Genomic DNA, 22561 nt, shown 5'->3' with positions numbered 1-22561 from the left:
AGAACATACACAGCCTTTGGGGTGGGACTGAGCTAACTTTGAATCCTGACTTCTTATGTGAGCTGGGTGCTGACCACTGAGTTCATGGTGGTCCTCCAGCCTCCCCTCAGCACTCTGGCTTGTTTTCTTTGAAACTGCGAAGGTGTTAGGAAAACAGAAGGTGGGATGGAGAGAGGGCTTTCTGTAGAAGATGCAACAAGAAAAGGTGGATGCTGGGGAGGAAGTCTGGCCTGGGCATGCTGGTGAAGGGTTGTAGCTCTGCTTTAACAGCTGTAACAACAGTGCCTGTTTCCTACTTGTAAGTATCAAAATTAAACATCATATCCTATTTGGAAAACAGGAAAGGTCAGCTGCCAGCATCAAGCTTTGCAGTGAGAATTCTAATCGAGTCAGTAAATGATCATCCTTGGGCTTTATCACAGAACGAGTTTAACGTCTTTTCAGTACAATGCAATCCTTTCCTGGCAGAAAATGGCCTTCCTGGGTGAGTTAATTCAATTTCCTGATGGTGACGACTACAGGGCCAGTGCAGGGTTTACAAATAGCACAATTTGATGAGAGCTTTTGGACAAGTCACTTCTGATTTCCATCCCCTGGGATCTTTATTGGAAATAATAATACGTGTCATCTATACTAATCTCTGAATCATTCCAATGGCAGCATATCGCTCCAAAGGGAAGACGCTGTCTGCCAACAATCCCTAAAGTATATATGTGCAAGGTATAGTAACATTCATTGAGCATAATCAAAAGGAAGCTTCTTAATCAAAGCCTCACACCTGAGATATGTTCATGAGAAATCAAACACCAACACTGACAGGTATTTTTTGAGGGCGTTATAAGTACTCATTGTTTTGGGGTGCTTTCTGGGCGATATGCAGACCAGCAGGCATACTCACCTGACTTCAAAGAGCCCTAATTAAACAACCAATTTAGATCAATTGTTGGAATATATAGAACCTACTATACGTGCAATAAACACAGAAAAAGAGATCAGAAGAAAGTCTTATGGTCAGAAACAGGGTAGCAAAGCCAAATGATGGTTTAATTAGGGAGATGTAATGTTTAAATCTACTTATTCAAATATCTTTAATATTTTTCTCAGAGATCAAGCCATATCAATTCTTGGTTTACTATTACATTTTATTAACTGGTACATTTCCTTCTACCAGGCAGCAAAAGCGATTTAACCTGTCATATTTCTCCATTTACTCCGGCCCCTAGGAAAGTCAGGGCTAACTGTGCACCACCATTACATTCAAGAAGTGTAACAGAATTTTGGGGAGCATTTTCATGAAAAGAATTTGGATAGCAGACTAATCTCTCATAAAAATTAATCACAAATCCACATGGTTAATAATCTTGAGTCGAAAAACTTGAGTATTACAGGTAAAGGCTAAAAAAGGAATAGGTTACCCCAGAACTGAAAAGACACCGATACCAATGGCAGAATAAAGCTGGGGGTGGGGAGGGGAGGAGGAGGACCAAACAGAGAAAAAGATGTGAAATATTTTGGATTTTTTTAAAGTAAAAAAATTGCTCCCCTAGCAAGACAGTGAAAATTTTATGTGATAGGTAAAGGCATTTCATGTTGTCAGTCAAGAGACCTCTGAAGCCTACCTCAGGCAGGACCATTCTTTGGAGATTTAGACCATGGTACTCGCTTGTTTGGAGACTGGGGTGTGCCCAGCAGATGGCAGCATGGCACTGCTAATCCCTGATCACACCACCCTGGTCACTCCAGGCAGGAAACCTATAACCTTTTCCTGCAGGAAACCAAACTAATGACTTGGTGCAATAGGTTTATAGAAAGAAACCTACCAAACAGCTCCTGGTGGGGATTAAACATTCTCAGCCCTCCAGAGATCAAGATCAAGGACAAAGCAGGGTAGGTACCAAGTGATATGTTTTGTTTCCAGGCTTTGCGCTTGGGAACATTCCTTCCCTATCCTCTTCAGGGGCTCCTCTTCCTCCTCACGCCCCTCCCTGGACATGCTGGTGTCCCTGGGGGTTGTTCTGCACCCACAGTGTTTACTTCCTCTAATGGCTTAAAGGACAACTCTATGCTGATGACTCCCCAAGTCTGTTTGCTCAGCACAGGCCTCTCCCCAAAGCTTCCAAGCTATACATGCACTTGCGTCTGGGAAATCTCACTTGGAAATCCCACAGGCACCTCAGACTCATGTCCACTGATGATCCTGCTTCATCGAATCTACCTATCCCTCCTCCTGCAGGCTCATCTTATTTGATGGTGACCCAGCTAGATACCCATGTCAGACAGTGGAGGGTCATCCGTGACGACTCTTTTTCTTTACCCTCACAATTCAATCACTCCCAAAATCCTGACAACTTCAGCTCCTTCATACTTCTCAAGCATCTCCTCCATCCCCACCAGCCCTGACCTCTTCAAGCCCCACACACCTCTCACTTAACAGTCACCTTCCAATGGGTCTGCAAGCCCTCCAGTTTTATTGGCCTCAAATCCATTTCCCACATAGCTGCTGAAATCATCTTCTGAGAATACAAATCTGACCATCTCACTTTTCCACTTAGAAGTCTTCAGCCACTGACAGTATGAAGTCCAAACACCTTAACTTTATCACCCAGGAGTATTTATTGAATGTCAGATACTGTTCTAGGCTCAGGGACTATAGAAATGAATAGTCTTTGCCCTAGAAAGCTCACATCTACTTCCAGTAGATGGGGAACTGACAAACTGTTTGAAAGCAGCTGCACCATTTATACTCCTGCCAACAATATACGAGGGTTCCAGTTTCTCCACATCCTCTCCAACACTTGTCATTTTGATTAGAGCAACCCTAGTGGATGTGATGTGGTATCTCACTGTGGTTCTGATGTGCATTTCCTTAAAAGTGAATGATGGTGAGCATCTTTTCATGTGCATATTGGCCATCTATGGACCTCCTTAGGAGAGATGTCTATTCAAATCCTATGCCTATTTCTTTAATTAACAAATTTTTCCCTCCAACAGTTTTACATTTACAGAGAAATTGAAAAGACAGTACAGAGATTTCCCAGTTAACTTACACTCAATTTCCCTATTATTAACATCTTATATCAGTATGGTGGATCTATAAAAATGAATGAACCAATATTGACACATTGCTATTTACTAAAGTTCACAGTTTATTCACATTTTCTTAGTTTTTACCTAATGTCCTCTTTCTGGTCCATGATCCCATCCAATTACCACATTACATGTAGTTGTCCTGTCTTCTCAGACCCCTTTTGGCTATGATAGCTTCTCAGACTTGCCCTGTTTTTTAAAAATATGTTCTTATTGCTTTAGAGAGAGAAGGTAGAGGGGAAAAGAGGAATGGGGGAGAGAGGGAGAGGGAGGAAGAGAGGAAGAGAGAGAGAGAGAGAGAGAGATATCAAAGGGCTGCTTCCCTCCCATATGCACCCCAAATGGAGATTAAACTTGCAACCTGGGCATGTGCCCTGACTGGAATCGAACTGGTGACCTTTTGGTGCATGGGATGACGCTCCAACCAACTAAGCCAGACTGGCCAGTACAGAATTTCCTTGTGGTTTTTTATGACTTTAAAGTTTTGAGGAGTACTGGTCAGGTATTATATAGGGTCCTCTTCCATGAATATAGGCCTGATGTTTTTTTCTCATGATTATACAAGGGTTATGGGTTTGGGGGAAGAAGATCATAGAGGTCAAGTGTCATTTTCATCCCCTTGTATCAAGGGTACATCTGTCAACATGATTTATGCTTGTCCACGTTGACCTTGACCACCTGGCTCAACTACTATGTTTCAGATCCCTCTACTATAAAGTTACTTTCCCCCAATCCACAGGCATTCTTTGGAAGGAAGTACTCTGTGTATCCTACACTTAAGAAGTGGGAGTTAGGATCCCCCTCCTTTAGGGTAGAGTAGCTACACCAGGGGTCCTCAACCTTTTTAAACAGGGGGCCAGTTCACTGTCCCTCAGACCGTTGGAGGGCCGGACTATAGCTTAAAAAAAAACTATGAACAAATTCCTATGCACACTGCACATATCTTATTTTGAAGTAAAAAAACAAAACGGGAACAAATACAATATTTGTATTTGCATGTGGCCCTCGGGCCATAGTTTGAGGACCCCTGAGATACACAATTTATTTGGAATGCTTCAGCACAGATTGGTCTCTTCTCCTCACCAATATATTCAATCACTTATTTATATCAGTATGGACTCATTGATATTTATTTTTTATGCTTTGGGTTAAAATCCGATGCTACTTTTTTTTTTTTTTGCTGCTCAAATTGTCCAACTTTGACCATTGGAAGCTCTTTCAGTTGGTTCCTGTGGCCCTGGACACATCCCATCATTGTGTCGTGTGTGTATTTTGTTACTGCAAGATGTTCTAGCCTCATCTTGTATATTTCCTGTCCCAGTCCTAGAATTCTATTTCTCCCAGGAGCTCTGGGATCTTTCATTTGAGAATAATATTACAACCAAGATCTGGGCACTAGGTGTACTTAGTGCTACTGGGGTGCCTTTACCTATATTCTAATTTTGCTATTTGCCTTTGTATTATTGAGTTGTAAGAGTTTTTTATATGTTCTGGATACAAGACTCTTTATCAGATATATTATATGCAAATATTTTCTCCCAATCTATTGGTTATCTTTTCACTTTCTGATTCAATGTCTTATTGAATTAAACAAATATGGTATATTGTACTTTTCCATATACTAGTAAACCCGTGTTCAGAGGAGGCATTTCAGGCAGGATTTATTTTATCCTTTGGTCCTTAGGTCTCAAATGGCTCTTTCTCTACCAACCAGATGTCTTTGTTGGCTTTTGTGGGGTAAATGTTCCCAGGTATGGGCACTATATGTGGGCAACATAGGTCTTCACTGATTAAGTGAATATATATAGACCAGCTCCAAAGCTAACTCAGAGTTGCTGGAAGGGAGCTGGAAAGGGGTGGGTGTGGCACCTGGGACCAGAGACAGCCCTTCATTAAAAATGAAACTGCCCAGGTATTTATCCTTCTAGAGCAGGGGTGGGGAATGTTTGGCCCGCGGGCTGCATAAGGCCTGAGAAATCATTTGGTCTGGCCCTGCCAAGGCATTAGGGGTGAGTTATTTAAATGTTTGACCAAATATAGCAGGGTAATTTTTAGGTTGATAATTTTGTATGGCCCACAAATGATGTTATAAATATCCACATGGCCCTTGGCAAAAAAATAAATAAATAAGTAAATAAAAAAAGAAGAAGAAGAAGAAAAGGTTCCCCATCCCTGTTCTACAGGGATCACAATTCTGCTTTATGATGGGAAACACAACGCCCGTGAGTACCTATCCCGGGAAGTGCAGAGCTTTCTCAGTCAGCACCCAACGAGAAAAGAGAAGCTGCCCATCTGATTTTTTGCATCTCACAACAGAAACACTCTAATCATTGCATTCCCTCCCAGGGAACTGAGGAGGGAGAAGCCTGCTCCAAATGCATGCACAGCGTGCTTCTACACTAGGTGACCTGTGTAGTGAGGATAAAGAAATGCAACCAAAGCATTTCAGGCCTCTTGTGGGGCCTGTCAGTGGCCGATTCTCTGTCCAGAGCGATGTAACCTACCAACAGCATTTGACACAGATGAAGACACCTCCTCTCAAAACACTTTCTTCACCTGACTGCTCAGACAGCCTCTCCTGGTGGTCCTCCTACCCCTGACTCCTCTTCAGGTTCCTCGCTGGTCCTGCTCCAGCACCCCAACATCCAAACAGTGGAGTGCCGCTCAGTTCCTGGACAGCTCCTCTTTCTCCTCTAATTTGTTCTCGAGTGCTCACCTCTTCCTTTCTCTCAGCCTTAAATCCCAGCTTCATGCTGATGAGCCAAGCTCCTCTTCCCATCCCAGACCTCTTTCCTGAGCTCTAGGTTCGTATATGCAGCTCTCTTCTTCATCTCTATTCAGATGACTAATAGGCACATTAAACTCAACATTCCAAGCCCAAACAAACTTTTGATCTCCCCTTCCTAACTGCCCCTTTACCCCTCTCCCACAATCCCAATTCTTGCCCATGGTTCGGCTCATTTTCATTTCAGTAAATGAAAACTCCATCCTGTGACTTGCTCAGAAAAAGAACCTTGGAGTCATTGGCTCACTTGCAACCTTCAGCAAATCCTATCAGCTGTATTTTTAAAATATATCCTCGTCTGACCGCCTGCCATCCTCGCCACTGCTACCATCTTGCTGTGAATCACCACCATCTTTCACTCGGATCACTGCAGTCGCTTTCTAACAGCTCCATCTGCTTCTGCCCTTGCCTGCAACCTCCTCTTCCCAATCGTCTATTTTCAACCTAGCAGCCCGAGTGATTCTTTTACAGTGTAAGTCAGATGATGGCCCTCTTCTGTTCCAAACCCTAACAGCTTCCTACCGCACTCACAGTAAAAGCCAACACATCATTACCGCAGGCTTCAAGGTCGCAGCCTCTTAGATTAAACCTCTGATCCCACCTCCTACTCTTCCCCTTGCTCATTCCCTTCAGCCCCACTGGCCTTTCTGCTGTTCTTCCAATGCCAAGCACACTCCTCCCTCTGGGTTTTGCTCTTAGATTCCCTCTCCTGGAAGGCTCTTCCCCTGGAGAGCCACAGGATTTACTCTCACTCTTCCCTTAGCTCTGTTCTTAAATGCTACCATCTTATTGAGGAATTCCACAAAAACTCCAAAACTGAAGATTACATTCATTATACCCTGGTGCACTCAATTCTCCTCCCCATGCCTATTTTTTTTTTACCATAGCATATACCTTTATCTGACATACATATATTTTACTTATGTCTGTCTTGCCCCACAATAATGCAAGTTCCATGAGGGGAGGATCTACAGAGGATGCATGATCAATAAATATTTGTTGAATGAATAAATGAGTGAATGAATGAATCAAGGCAGGAACACAAGGGTGAGGAAGTGTTCATTTCTGTGTTAGAATTCCCCTTACCACTCCTAAACCTTAGCTTTCATTTCCTTACCTTTGTCAGATTGAGGAATGAGAGATACCATTCTCAGGAAAACAAAAATAAGAAGAAAATCAAAGTGAGATGACACCTTGAAGGAGAAAAGCAGAAAATAGAAGTGACAGGAGAGATAAAGGAGAAAAGAGAGTCAACTGTAATGAGAGAGACAGACACAAAGAGGAAATGGGGGTGGGGGAGAAAACTAGGAGGAAAATTCTGGAATATCTTTCTGAGTAATGGCCTCACAAACGATAAACACTGCCAGGTCCACCGTGGGAACTTCAGTGCCCACTCAGACTCCTGAGATATGCCAGACTGTCCCCAGTGACTCAGCTCTGGAGAAGTGACAGCTCAGAGTAGGATGATCTCTGATGACAGGAATTATTTTATTTTATTTTTTATTTTTTTTTTATTGCTTAAAGCATTACAAAGGGTATTACATATGTGTCCTTTTTTTTCCCCGCCCTTGACATTTACCCCGGCTTCCCCTACCCCCCAGTGTCTTATGTCCATTGGTTATGCTCATATGCATGCATACAAGTCCTTCAGTTGATCTCTTACCCCCTCCCTCCTGCCCCCCAACCCTCCCCGGCCTTCCCGCTGCAGTTTGACAATCTGTGTGAGGCAGCTCTGCCTCTGTATCTATTATTGTTCAAAAGTTTATAATGGTCTCTATTATCCATGAATGAGTGAGATCATGTGGTATTTTTCCTTCATTGACTGGCTTATGACAGGAATTAAAAAGCACACTGATAAAGCCTTCCACTTTTCAGTTAATCCCAGCAATTTCCCAGGACAAAGCCTCTTTTTGAGTTTGAAAATTAATCTTGGAGTCAGAGGGTGAGAACCACAGCAGAGGTCATTACCACAGGGCACAGGGTCTCTGCAATTCTGGTGATCACAGGCCATCTTGACCCTTTGCTCAACCAAAGTTTATCCTCCTATTAGAGATTAGACGAAGCACAGGTGTGTATAAAAAGAGACAACTTCACAACACCCCAAGCAGAAGAATGAACGTAAACGGAGTTACCCCAGAGCCCTCATTTCTTTATTACGGAAAGGGCGTTAATTTTCCCACTGGCCAGAACGGCTACGGAAGAGAAAAACCACAAGCATCTTGCAACTTCTTGTTAAATAAGTTTTCTGACACATGGTGACTGGTGATTAATTACTGTGTTAGAAGATAACATTCCTATAGAGATTGGCCAGAAATACAGCTGCTGTCCATGCTTGATTAGACATTGCCTAAGGAATGCTGAGGCACACAGCTCCAGTCTATCATTTCTGGCTATTTTGGTGCTGCTGTTACATTTATTTTACACAGCTTCAAGTTCAGGAGAATTGATGGAGCCCATTTCACAAAACTGTCCCTACCGAAATGGGAGCAGAAAAAGGATAAGGCTGTAAAGTGTGTCTATGCCGGTGTGTGTGTATGAGGGCAAGAGAAAATGAGGGACAAGGCCTGTGAAGAGTAGGGATACATTACTTCTCTCTGTAACACTTTCCACTCTACAAAGAAAGGACTGCAAGGGAGACGATTGGTTTCTTATAAGCCTAGAAGGAAACTGACCCATGTCGGCTGATTAAAACTTTCAGGGCATTGACGATAAAACTGAACTTTGGCGTTATCCAAGCCCTTCACCAACACCAAACAAAGCCTGGATTTGGTCCCTGTTCATTAGTCCAATACACACGATGAGCACTTACTCTGGACCAGGCACTGAGGAAACAGACAGGAAGAGTCTCGGGCCCTTGAGCTTACAGTGTGGTAAGGAGATGTCTTCTGACCCAGGATGGGAAGGACAGAATCACCCAACGCCATGCACTTACACTAGCCTACTTCCTAACCCACCAAGAGTGGAGAGTAACAACAGGCAGTAGCTGTCCCAAATGGCCACATTTCAGCTTACACCCACCGCTCTGGACTTCAGTCACAGGTCCAGCTGGGAAAGGCATGCCTCGGTTGCTGTTCCATTATTTCACTCAGGCCACCGAAGCCAACTCCAATACTGCCCAGTCAGCATTCAATATTCAGATGCCAGTTTTTTCTAGTGTGTGTTTGAGCCCCATACTGTCTGCCAAAAACTGTGTTAATTTACTTACTTCAGCTAAATAAAAAAAAATCATTTAAAAAGGATGATTGGATTTAGGAAAATATATTCCTCCGAGAATTAGTAATGCTTTTCTCTATCCCTCAGGCCTCCACGTTCTTATGTTCCCCTTGTCAATGTTATTATGAGACTAATTCAATAATGAGATCATTCCCCATAGAGCGGCCAAATAAATGCAGCATTCAGTCACACCTGGTTTCTCTAATCTGGGCAAGAAAGGCTTTCCACCAAATTTAGCCTAAAATAGGGAATTTAATGAACACACACACACACACACACACATGCAGGAAAAAATAAGACAGGGAAGGAGAACAGAGAAGCAGAAGAACAGGGCAGCAGTGGAACAAATGCAGTGACAGATTGGAGAAGAAAGGTTAAACATGAAGATATATGACTATGTGATTCCAAAGCAAAGTTCCTAGCATACGTCTTAATAATTGTCAAGGTAATATAATACTTCATTGTTCCTTAAATGTCTCAAGAATTGTTTCAAATTTTCTTGAACTTCTTAGGGAATCAAAATATCAAGCAAAAAGACACAGAAGTACTAAATATGAGGCAGGAACACTCTGGATTATTAAAAACAAATGATTTCTTAGCCATAAAGGAGTCTGTGGAATAATTCAGCTAGATATAAGCTTAGCACTGAGAAGCCATAATCATCATCTATCCTCTTCAAAACTGGTTAAACTTTCATTAAAACACCGAAGGTCTGATGACTGAAGCAAGGTATAAATGGTGTTGAGACCTCATAAAGAGAGAATAAAATTAACTCGCAAATTTGAAAAGACACGTTATAAAGACACATTAAACACTGAAATCAGCAAACCTAGAAAAGAGGAAGTGCCGTTTAAAAGCAGTAGCTTCAATTACAGGAAAACGAGGGGAGGCAGGTTTCCTTTGGGACGAGGTGGAAGAGATGAGGAAATAGGTTCATGTAAAACACATTCAATACCTGTTGTTTATAATAAGAGAAAAAAAGGGAAAACCCAATGTCTGCAAATTTGCAAGTTATTAAATAAATAAATTATGGTTCATTTACAAGAAATTAAAAGTAGTATTTTCAAGGAATATTAGTAAATATGGGAAAAAACATGTTTTCAAAGAGTATAATGATCTGATATGGAAAAATACAATTAAATGAATATAAAGCCACATTAACATAGTTTTAATTTTGTAAAAAGAGAAATTGCATGTATACGCATGTACAAAAACTCCCCTACACACAGAATACGTGCACAAAAAACCAGGAGAAAGTATACCTAATATCATGGTCTCTACACTAAAAGTTTACAAGTAATGTTTATAGTCTTCTTTGTATTTTATATCACATACTAGAGGCCCCGTGCATGGATTCGTGCACCAGTGGTGTCCCTTAGTCTGGCCTGCACCCTCTCGCAATCTGGGACCCCTCAGGGGATGTCGGACTGCCGGTTTCAACCTGATCCCTACAGGCCAGGCCGAGGACCCCATTGGTGTTATCTATATAGATGTGATGCAATAGCATATAATACTTTTATAACCCCCCCCCTAAAAAAAGTAAAGTTTGCAGCAAGAAAAACTTAGGTTAAACAATAGGAAAAATTATCTAATGGATGTTTTGTTTCCAATAGAATTTTAAAGAATATCTTTCTTTATGACTGATGAAAACCTATTTCATTTATTTTTGCTTTTTAAAAATTGAGATATAATTGATATATACGTATTAGTTTCAGTTGTACAACATAATTATTTGATATACATATGTATATATTGCAAAATGATCACACTAAATTTAGCTAATATTAAGCAACTGTTTAACTTTTTCTTTTTAAAATATTTTTTCCTCATTGATTTCAGAGAGGAAGGGAGAGGGAGAGAAAGATAAAAAAAAAAAAAAAATCAACGATGAGAGAGAATCATTGATTGGCTGACTCCTGCATGTCCCACCCTGGGGATTGAGCCCACAACCCAGGCATGTGTCCTGCCTGGAAATCAAACTGTGACCTCCTGATTCATGGTCGATGCTCAGCCACTGAGACACACTGATTGGGCTAAACTAACTTTTTAAGAACCAATAATCTACTTTTAAAAATGACTCATACGCTTTGGTACAAGGAACTGAGCCCAATCGTCCCTCTTACCTTGCAAAGTCCAGGTCTGCCTCCCGTGACATGGTGATGTTGGTTAAATTCTGTTGAAGAACAAAAATGTTCCTGCACATTTTCTTGATGCCAGACTCACTGATGCGCCGGAAGTACTGGGCACCATTAATAAGGATGCAGGAGATCAGGTGTCCTAGGCCTGACGGATGGGCATAGGGTTGGGGAGACAAGAAACAATAGATCAGTGACCTCTTACATAAACTGACACACAGGATTTCTCTCTTCTAATCCTCCACCATTTAAATGACCAAAGATGTGCAAACATCTCTGATGGCTGCACCAGCTAATGTCACAATGATTTCAGAGCTGCCCTGGTACTGAAAAATGGGGAGACTTTGCTGGCAACAAAACCTGGTAAATCCACCGTTCTAGCACCACCACGTACACCCAGTCATGCCAGGGCTTGGAGAATATGCCAGGTTTCATAAACTATTACAGTGCAGGAACTCTTTTCCTGTACAGGTATTTTGGGAGTGGAGAACACATGTAAATACCATGATGTGTTTGACCTCCTCTTTCTCCCACAAAACATAGGAGTATACACTACCTCAAAAGTTGCTTCGGGACCTACCTAAGCAAAAATAAATCAATAAGAAATTGGGCTATTGGCACTGACGCTTATACACCTCAACGCTGACAATGGAGTATATTTCTGAAGTAGCAATTGGAGAAAATGTAAGCAGAAGAATAGTGTGAAAGAAAAGCAGATCATGTATAACTGTTGAATTCCTCCAAGATAGCTATGGGCATTTCTAGAGTCTGATAAGTGGTTTGTTTTTGTCTCCAAAGGGCTATCTTGAGATCTAGGAAACTGACCAAGAGCAGGTCAGAACATCAACAACTACAGGTCCCATTCAGGGTATCCTATGTAATTGAGTTCAGAACAACCCGAGGCACATGTAGATTACCATTTCAAGAAGCCAGATTCCAATTCTAAATACTTGGAATTAAGTAAACTTCTAGTTCTTCTTTTTCCTTTTTTCTTGCAGAGCTGGACTCTAGCAGGCTGTTTCCCCAGAACTTGAGTGCTAGTCTGACTAGTCCAGAGCGGTCTGCTGTATTTGTTACTTTCCTCTTCTGAAGGCATAGTCCCTCCATGGTGACTGTGGCTCAAGTCAGAGCTTAGGGTGCGTCTTTGGGTGTAATGGCTCCCTCTGTCTTCAAAATGAGTTTCCCCTCCATTAGGATGAAGGTGGCAAAGAAAGAGGAAGGTGTGCGCTCTCTTGTTATGCTATACTCACCAGCATTGCTTCCAGCCCATAAACCCACTTGCATGTGCTACTACTTGAAAGTAAGGAAAAGACACACAGGGATTTTACATTAATGCCAGACAACTGACTTCTGTGAAAAATCTCCGTAGGTCAAGTTTCGGCTGCTACTCCTGAGCCCATACCTCCAGGTATAATTCTGTCCTGCCATTTGCAGTAAATCCTAGTGTAGGCAATGGGTGTAGGCAAGTGGATTGTTTGTAAAGAATAATAAATACTGCCCATCGGTGTGGCTCAATGGTTGAGCATCGACCTATGAACCAGGAGGTCATGGTTTTGTTCCTGGTCAGGGCACATGCCCAGTTGCAGGCTTGATCCTCAGTAGTGGGCGAGCAGGAGGCAGCTGATTGATGATTCTCTCTCACCATTGATATTTCTATCTCTCTCCCTTCCTCTCTTTCAAATAAATAAAAACATATAAAAAAGAATAGTAAATACTAATAAATATATTAAACATTTATGTAATAAATAATAATAATAATAAATAATAAAACCAATTAGAAGTTGGTCTGCTTTATGTTATCACTACACACCAGCAATTCTAAACCACAGCTGGGATGAAGTACTTCCCCCGGCCACCCATGGAAGCCTGAGACCTTGTCCCCTCCTCCCCCAGCTTGGGGAAACTCAATATTATACCTTTTGAATTTAGAAAATGACATTGCAGAGAAATAACTGGCTTTTAAAACATAAAGTCTGAAACTTTCCTAGTTAAAATTAATTCTAAGTCAGAGGATCAGGTCTGTATTTTGAGACGTGGTCTCCCAGCAGGATTACATGTGAAGAAATGCCTGGACACAATGAGAGGAAAACTCTGGGAGGGAGAATGTAGGGCTTGGGAGAGCCCCGGTGAAACCCAGAGAGGACACTGTGCAGGAGGGAGAAGGGAATTCTCAGATGGGCATCTCAGATTCAAGCTACAGAGCGTGACCGCTGCCCCCAAATCCATTATGCCAGGCGCTCTCTAACAGCTAGCTTTATGATATGATTTAAAGAAAAAATAGATATCCCAAGAAACCAGAAACACCAATCAGAAAGGATATATGCACCCCTATGTTCATAGCAGCACAATTTACAATAGCTAAGATTTGGAAACAGCCTAAGTGCCCATCAGCAGATGAGTGGATTAAAAAACTGTGGTGCATCTACACAATGGAATACTACGCTGCTATAAGAAGGAACTTTTACCATTTGCAACAGCATGGATAGAACTGGAGAGCATTATGCTGAGCGAAATAAGCCAGTCAGAGAAAGATAAATATCACATGATCTCACTCATATGTGGGATATAATGATCAACATAATTTGATGAACAAGAATAGATCCAGAGACAAGGGGCAGGGGAGGGGGGGGGGGGGGTTAGAGAACAACTAAAGGACTTGTATGCATGCATATTAGCATAACCAATGGACACAGACACTGGGGCAGTGGGGGCTTGCCTGGGGTGGGAATGGCTGGTGGGAGGAGGGGGTCAAATGGGGAAAAAGGAGACATATGTAAAACTTTAGACAATCAAAAAATAAAAATAAAGAAAAAATAGGATTTGGAGGTCCACATTCTCTGGAACACAACTGTTTCATGAAGCAATCAACAGCCAGGCATCATCACTGCCTCTCTTCAGGTGGCTACAGTCCTTTAGATGACGCACCTCTTACTAGTTGTAAACAACACTGGTTTCATTCTGAGACACACCATGGATGCTTTTAACACCCAGGTCTATGTACAAAGAAACCAGAACAAGAAAAGAGGGAAGGCAATGTGAAGTCCTGACAGGGATCCTAGGAGGGAATTCAGCATGAAAAATTACCTGCCTGGCACCACTGTGCTGCCTCTCATTCCCTCCCCTGCCTGTGGCCTGCCCTGAAGGCATTCAGGATGCAGCCTTCCTAAAATCAATGCCCATCAGAGGTTGCCTTTGTTTTCCCACAATAACGCATTCTCTGAGAGAAAATGTTAGCCAGGAGGGATTTTTCAGGGCCCTCTCCTCACGGTGTATGTTTCTTTTTCTTTTATGAGCTCCTCTTGAGTGAATTCGGGGCCCTCCACACATTTACCCAACTCTCATGAGTGGCATGTCAGGGAGGCAGCCGGCTGCCATCTGCCTTATCTTGGATTAAATCTCCTTATCAACCGGGAGCAGATGGCAGCCATATTGTTGTCTACCTGGCCATACAGAGATACCAGGCATTGCTGCTTTAAGCAAAAAAGATATAAAAATTCCAACAACCTTTCCCCACAAGTTTTAAACCTCGATAATAGAGAAAAATCAGGCCACCGGCCCCTCCTCTCTCCTGAACATGCAGGGATGGGGCAGGGCTGACCTTCAAAGATGTACTGGAACTTGTGCTGCTGCAGGCTGGCACTCATGGCCTCTTCGATGGCACTGATGTCTTTGTTGAGCTTGACCACCAGAGGGTCATAATCCATGCTTTCCACGTTGGCAACGATGGCATAGTTCCCCTCCTTTGCAAGAGGGATGAGATAGTGGAAACAGTGAACCCTGGAAAAGACAGAGAGATGGGGAGAGCAATGAGCAATTCATCTTTCTGATGAGAATAATGATCTTTTTGTGATAGTGCACTAAAATATTTGCAGAAGCAGTGGCCTGTAAAACCGCATGTGCCCCTCCCCCTTTCACCAGAAAGTCATTTTGGTTACTCCACAGAACAGGTAAATGATCCTGAGCAAATCAGCGTCTGTGGTCCTTGCTTATTGAATCCATACGCTGTGGGGGAGAAATAGATGAGCTCTAAAATCCTTGTCAGTGACGGGACTGCATGCATAGTGTGAAAAGCATTAGATTTTTCAACAGATATTGTTGTAGTAAAAATGAGAGGCAGAAGTCACAGATCTAAAATGTGGAAGCTGTATAATGAGACTGCATTGGTTTCAATTCCCAATTCCAACCCTTATTAGCTGTGTGACTTCAGGCAAGTTATTTTTTCTCTCTCTGTCTCAGTTTCCATATCTGTGCAATGGGAATGATAACAATTCCTAAGGAGCTACCACATAGAAAGTGTTTCGCATAGGGCCCGGCACGAAGGAAGTGCTAGTAAGGCTGGATGTCATCACTATTAGCATATTTATTAATGTTAGTCTATTACTTAAATAAAACACAAAACATCCATGAATTTGTAAAAATTGTGCTAGGCCCTGGGAATGTAAGACTCAATTTGTGTCCTTGAACACTACAGCCTGGTAGGGCTGACCAAGAAAAAATGGCCACAAGAGGGCAGTGTTTCCCCAAGAAGCACATACACTGCCAGTGTCTGGAAAGGGCGTATCTGAATGAGCTGGAGGAAGAAGTGCACTTTATTTCTGTGTTGAAATGGCCTGAGTCATTTTGGTTATGCACAGTTCTTCATTTCTTTTTATTACATTTACTGAATTTATTGGGGTGACATTGGTTAATAGAATTATGTCAGTTTCAGCCCTACCAGTCTACAACACAGTGGTTCTCAACCTTCCTAATGCCGCAACCCTTTAATACAGTTCCTCATGTTGTGGTGACCCCCAACCATAACATTATTTTCGTTGCTACTTTATAACTGTAATTTTGCTACTGTTATGAATCATAATGTAAATATCTGATATGCAGGATGTATTTTCATTGTTACAATTGAACATAATTAAAGCATAGTGATTAATCACAAAAACAATATGTAATTATATATGTGTTTTCCGATGGTCTTAGGCGACCCACAGGTTGAGAACCGCTGCTATAACACATTGCATTGTGTGTTCACCACCCCAAGTCAAGGTTCCTTCCATCACCATTTACCATCCCCCACCCCTGTACCCTCTTCTACCTCCTCCACCCCCTCTTCATTTATTTTTTGGTAGATATCAGTAACTGCCAAAGATGTTTGAGGTGGGTGAGAACTGGCTACTTCATTACCTTTGTATTACATTGAAATGAAAAGCAAGTTTCAGTCTAAATACCACACACATAGGTATTTATTTAAAAAAGAAAACAGAAACACCATCCATAGTTCACACAGGCCATTCTCTGAGCTCAGGGAAGTCCGAACTCTCTATTGTTTTGGATGCATGTATCTGATGCTCCTGGTGGGAGATATGACACAATTCGGGTCAGGATTCTATTACCCTTATAGTTGGCCTCAGGTAACAAGAAATATTCCTAAACACATGGCCGCAAAAACCTTGGGCATTATCCCCAGCGATGCAAACACAGACTTGACTACCATCTTTCTAAGTCGAGTTTACTGAGAAATAATTTATAAGCAGGAAAATTCACCCTATTTAGGGTCCTATTCTATGAGTTTTCACAAATGCATACAGTTATGTAAGCACCAGCATAATCATTACAGAATAGTCTTATCACTCCCAGAATTCCCTTGTCCCCTTTGAAGTCAACCTCTACTGACAACCCAAGCTCTTGCAACCACTGATGTATTTCCTGTCCCGTGGTTTCAACTCTTCCAGAATGCCGCCTAAATGGAATTGTATAGAATGCCGCCTTTGGAGTTTGGCTGCCTTTACTCTGCGTTAAGGGTTTGAGATAAATCCATGTTGTTCATTCCTTATTATGGCTGAGCAGTCCCCCACATATGGATGTACCACAATTTCACTCTTCACCAGGTGACATCTGGGTTGTTTCAAGTTTGGGGTGATTATGAATAAGGCTGCTTCATGTACAGGTTTTTGTATACATTTTCATTTCTCTTGGGTAAATACCTAAAAGTGGATTGGTGGGTCATATGGTAGGTGTATATTTAATTTTATAAGAAACTGCAAAACAGTTTTCCAAAGTAGCTATGCCTTTTCCTATCCCACCAGCAACGTGCAAAGGTTCCAGTTGTTTCACATCTTCCACCAGCACCTAGTCTTGTCAGTTTTCTTAAATTTTAGCTCTACTAAGGTATAACTGGCACCTTATAGTCATAAGATATTTAAAGTGTTTTGATATAGGTATACATTGTTAAAGGATTCCCCCATCTAGTTAAATAACACCTTTATCACCTCACATATCTATTAATTTTTTAGTGTGAACATTTGTGTTCTACTCTAGTAGCAAATTTAAATTACACAGTACAGTGTTATTAACTATAGGCACCATGTTTTACATTAAATCCCCAGGCCTTATTAATCTTATAATGAAAGTCTGTACCCTTTTCCCAATCCCTTCCCATTTCCTCCACTCCCCCAGCCACCAATTACTTCTCTTTATTTAGATTCCGCATATACTAATACCATGACTATTTGTCTTTCCTTGTCTGGCTTATTTCACTTAGCAAAATGCCTTCACACATTTGTCAGGTAAAAAGAAAAGTGCAGTCATTCTAATAGATGTGTAGTGATGTCTCATTGCGGTTTTAATTGATGTTTCCTAATGACTGATGATGTTGGGCATATTCATAGGCTTATTTGCTATCATATATCTTTGTGTTCACATCATTTGCCTACTTTTTAAATTAGGCTGTTGTCTTACTAAGTTTTGAGAGTTCATTCTATTTTTTCTGGAGGCAAGTCTTTTATTAGATATGCATTTTGCAAATATTTTCTACCAGTCTTTTCTTTTTTTTTCCACATAAAGTTCTCAGTCTATTAATCCTCTCATGAAAAATCTGCAGTCACCACAGATAAAGTCAGAAGAATCTTTACTCCTTCTGTCATCCAGTCTCCAGCTCACTTTCTGCAGCACCAAAGTTGGCCTTTGCAGACCTCTGACTTTCTTCATCCTGTTCTTGCCTTCCTTTCTCTGAGCTCTTCTTTTCATATAGGTTATGTCTTGCGAGTCTGTGTTTGGGTTCATTTTTCTTTGCATAACCCCAGGAATCATAAATCATGCCAAAGCCAGCTGAAATGCCACCACCAAACATGGGCCCTGAACCCAAACACAAAGGTGACATCTGCTGTGGTTTAATGCATTTTGGCTGCTTTCCCTCGAATTTCTGTCTCAGGTGCTGTTGATGATGGTGAAGGGCGCCAATGATTATTTGTTTCTGCTGAGGTAGTTTGTTGTCATAAACTTCCTGGTCCGGACAGTCTCTGTGTTGCTCATGATGGCAGCTGACCTTGAGGCAGCCAGGGGGAAAAGAGGCACCTTCCCCGCCTCCCTCCCCCCCCCACTTTACCAGTATCTTTCAAAGAATGGTTTTAAATTTTGATGAAGTTCAATTTATCATTTATTTCCTTAATGGACAGTGCTTTAGGTGTTAGATTTAAGACTCTTTGCCTAAGCAAAGTCACTCAATTTTTTCATGTGTTTTCTTCTAGAAGTTTTAAAGCTTTAGGTTTTGCATTTAGATCTAGAATCTATTTTGAGCTAAGTTGTGTATTGCACGTACTATATTCTTATAACCTGTTCATGCAAGGGAATCGAAATATCTTGACTAACAGTTCATTTTCATGATGGGAGCTCATCTTAACAGCTGCTAAGCAACTCATGACTAATTGCACCAATAAAAGCTCATTCTGACAGTCACGTGCTAACTGGCAAAATGTACAGTTTTGATCAAGATACCAGTAAATGCACTGGTCACAGAACCCTCTAGAATCTGATTTCCTAATATAATGAAAGTCAATCAACCCTGGAGTAGGATTAATGATGAGGGAAATTGATTGGCACTGTGGTTGAAATTTAAACTAAACAGCTCTTAATTGAAAATAAAATGAAGCCATCAATGCTAAAGTATTTTTATAATAAATTATAAATATTACAATCCAGGCAATGGAAAGACCAGGGACAAAGGCCTATGTGAACGGAGGGCAGTTTCAGGAGGTGATGAGCTGCTCCTTCCGGTACACACAGATCACAGGACAGAGGATGAGGTGAGCTTGGGGAGATGGGCAGGGCCAGGTCATCATGGGCTTTGGAGGCCATCTGAGGACTCTGGACGTTGAGAAGCCACAGGGAGCCTTAGGAGGATTTTAGGAGGTGAAATGATATATTGGATATGAGCTTTGGCAAGATCACTCTGGCACAGGATAAAGGGAGGATTGATGGTGGAGGGTGGAAGAAAGTGGAAGCAGAGACACTACGTACTTAGGACATTGTTACAGATTGGAGGTGAGAGCTTATGAGAGCCTGAGGCGAGGGGCGGAAAAGAGAGATAAACACTGTTTTAAGGTACCATCTTCCTCTCCCCAAATGGCCAGAGATGAAAAAGAAATTAAAGTAGTCATTGACAAATGTCAAACTTTTAAAAAGTGTTTTTATTCCTTTTCTTTTGTATTCTGGCATGTTGTTGGTGACCTTAATATGCCTTGGGGATTATGGTTTTCTGCAAATATTGTTGATTACACAGCAGGATGGTTGATTTTCAGGAAGTGCACACTTAGGATCCCAACAGTGACAGGCGGTGGCTCTTGAACCCACTTGGATTCCTGCTGATGGTGAGAGAATCAGCTGATAAAGGTGACATTCTTTGCATCTTGGACTCAAATGGCAGCCTAATTTTCTTCTTATAACGTTCAAACAGGATAAAATACTGAACAGTATTTTATGGTCTCACCATGTCTTTCATTTTTTTGGGGGTGTCATTTGCCTTATGTTTCAAACTTTGGAAAGTTGGTGGTTAAATGTGACCTACAGTGACGCAGGTAAACTGTCAAATGCTCTTTGGATGGGTTCTTCACCACAGAACCTGCTGGATTTGAGGACCCTTTAAAATTGAACTTTAACAATAGTAAAGAAAAATATGGACTATGGATATAAAAATTGGGGAAAATAATACAAAAAATTGGCATTTGAAGTTGTTCTGGACTTCTTGCTAGCATTTCCCATTACTTTTCTTTTTCTATCTATGCTCTTACCAGTGTGTTCTTGGGTAAAAATGCCAGAGGCAGTGCCTTCCAGCCACCTTTTCATTGTACCAGTTCTGGACAACAGGTCCTAAGTTCTAATTCTTTCTTAGCAGGGAAGAAAAGAACAAACACGAGCTGATTATGATCACAAAGATGATGTTGGCCATGCACCACCTCTGTATCTTTCAAATACATGTAGTGAACTACTGAGTGAAAACAGAATCTCAAAATCAATTAATTTTCTTTAATGAGAAACAGATTTTATTTGGGGAAACAGCACTTATTTTATCTGGATTTGGTCTCAAACCAGCTAATTCTCAAAGGTGACTGATGTTTTTATTGAGCATCTATTATACAGTGGGACTCTTCCTGGTTCTTGGGCCATCACAGTGAACAAGACTCACCTGATTCTTGTCTTCAGGGAGCTAACTGTCTCTTCCCACTGTGGGCACTTTGCAGTCTGCTCTATTTTAGCATTATTATACTACACTATAAGGATTTGCTTGAGATACGTCTTATTCATTTTGTAAACTGATTATCATCAGCAATGGTAAAAATAAAATAAAAAGCTTAGTACTGTGACAATAAATGAATAAAATATGTGAACTTTCACTATCGAAGCCATACATGGGGTGTTCTATCCAGTTTTATGCACCATACTTTAAAGAAACAAAGACAAATGGAGCATATGCATGAGAAAGCAACCTGAATGTTGGAATCATGTTATATGAGGAGGTGAAGACATTCAACTTAGAAAAAAACAAACATGTTTAGTGTTCACAGTAAAAGTCAAGGAAAGAAAATTCTGCATCCAGGACTCTAAAACTCAGCATTTTTTGTTATTTTTAAAATGACCTTCTTCTGTTTTTAGACTAATGTTGAAGGAGATATAGCAGTGGATGTTACAGCACCAAATGGTTCCTTGTAGAGTTAATAAATAATGACTAAAACATGTTCAGCATTATAGAATAGTACTGCCAAGATGTAGAAAAACAAAAAGGGCAGAATAGAGGTTAAGGATTTAAAAGATTTTACTCAAACGTGTTGTAAACATCCCACCTGGAATTAACTACACTACAAGCAGATAATTCTAAATGGAGAACACATCCTGTGCCCGCACAATCAAAGTATAATTCCAGGAGCAGTGATAGTAATGAATTCGATGTTCTCTTGTTTTTCTGTGTGACCCAGGTAAAAGAGACATCAGAATGTTACTGGTGGTTTCTTTCTTTTATGCTTATTGCATTTACTTACTCACAGAAAACACCTGTCATGTTACAAATAAATAGAAAACAAATCTAAAACTTATTGTAAATCAAATCAGAATACAGAAGAAAAGCCTTATTTCTGGACAGCTGAATGTAAGAAATAAGTTCAGGTTGGAACCAAGATGGTGGCATAGATAACGCCGGTACTCGCCACATCCCACAACCACATCAGAATTACAACTAAAATACAGAACAACCATCATTCAGAACCACCTGAAAGCTGGCTGATTGACCGTCCTAAAACTAGAGAAGTAAAGAAAATACATCAAGACTTATAGGAGGAGTGGAGGCGTGCCGCTGTGGAGGCCTCACGTGAGGAGCAAGCGGTCCCAGCTTCAAACCAGACTTCCAGAGCTGGGAAGAGAAGTCCCTGTAACTTTGGGCTATAAAAACCAGCGAGGATTGTGGCTGAGTGACATGGAGGCTCCTGGAGACCCAGGCAGTCCCTCTTAAAGGGCCAGCACATAAACTTAAATGGTCCTGCTTCCTCTGAGTTCCAGTGCTGGGGCAATGTTTGGGGGCAGGGTAGGGAGTGCCTGACACATACAGGGAGGAACTGAATTGTTTGGCATCGGGACAGGAACTTGGGAGATGGCTTTCTCCCAGACAGGGGTCCTTGCAGGGGTCTTTGTTCCTGTGCTGGGACCTCCTCTGTTGCAGAGCTGACTGGCAGCCATATCTGAGTTTCCATAGTGTGGTCCACAGTATTCATTCTGCCCTGGTGATTCCCTGAGACTCAGCCCCATCCAATTTGCAGCCCCATCCAGACTGTTTGCAATAGCTTTTCCATATGAATGGCATGTCCTGGTTCAGGCTTCAGACTTTCCTAAAATTTCCTAAAACAAGCAGCAGTTGGCATCACCATGCCCCAAAACAACCAGTAAAAGACTAGTGCCAAGACTAGGCACTAGCACCAGCCTGCCTTGCTTCACAGCTGGGCCTCACCTGGGCACTTCCAAGCTCAATACAAGTAGCAGCTATCTGCAGATTCTCTCTGTAACTCTTACCTGGTAGTCCCAGGCAGTG

At 41.5% G+C, this 22561-nt stretch overlaps 1 protein-coding gene across 1 annotated transcript in view; it reads right to left on the bottom strand.

Annotated features, from left to right (window-relative positions):
• EXOC4 (exocyst complex component 4) overlaps window positions 1-22561 on the bottom strand; it is a 755478-nt gene that overhangs the window by 40002 nt on the left and 692915 nt on the right. Inside the window, exons 16-17 of the mRNA XM_070423919.1 lie at window positions 14819-14997; window positions 11209-11368 (exon numbers count right to left, since the gene is read on the bottom strand). Of these exons, the coding sequence (XP_070280020.1) occupies window positions 11209-11368; window positions 14819-14997 (339 nt within the window). The remainder of the gene's footprint in view (window positions 1-11208; window positions 11369-14818; window positions 14998-22561) is intronic.

Source organism: Myotis yumanensis, unplaced genomic scaffold (genome assembly GCF_028538775.1).
Source record: "Myotis yumanensis isolate MYYU_CA2020_CCGP unplaced genomic scaffold, mMyoYum1.0.hap1 SCAF_9, whole genome shotgun sequence".
NCBI lineage: Eukaryota > Metazoa > Chordata > Mammalia > Chiroptera > Vespertilionidae > Myotis > Myotis yumanensis.
Note: the sequence above shows the minus strand (reverse complement) of the source record. Positions and strands in the feature narration are given on the sequence as shown.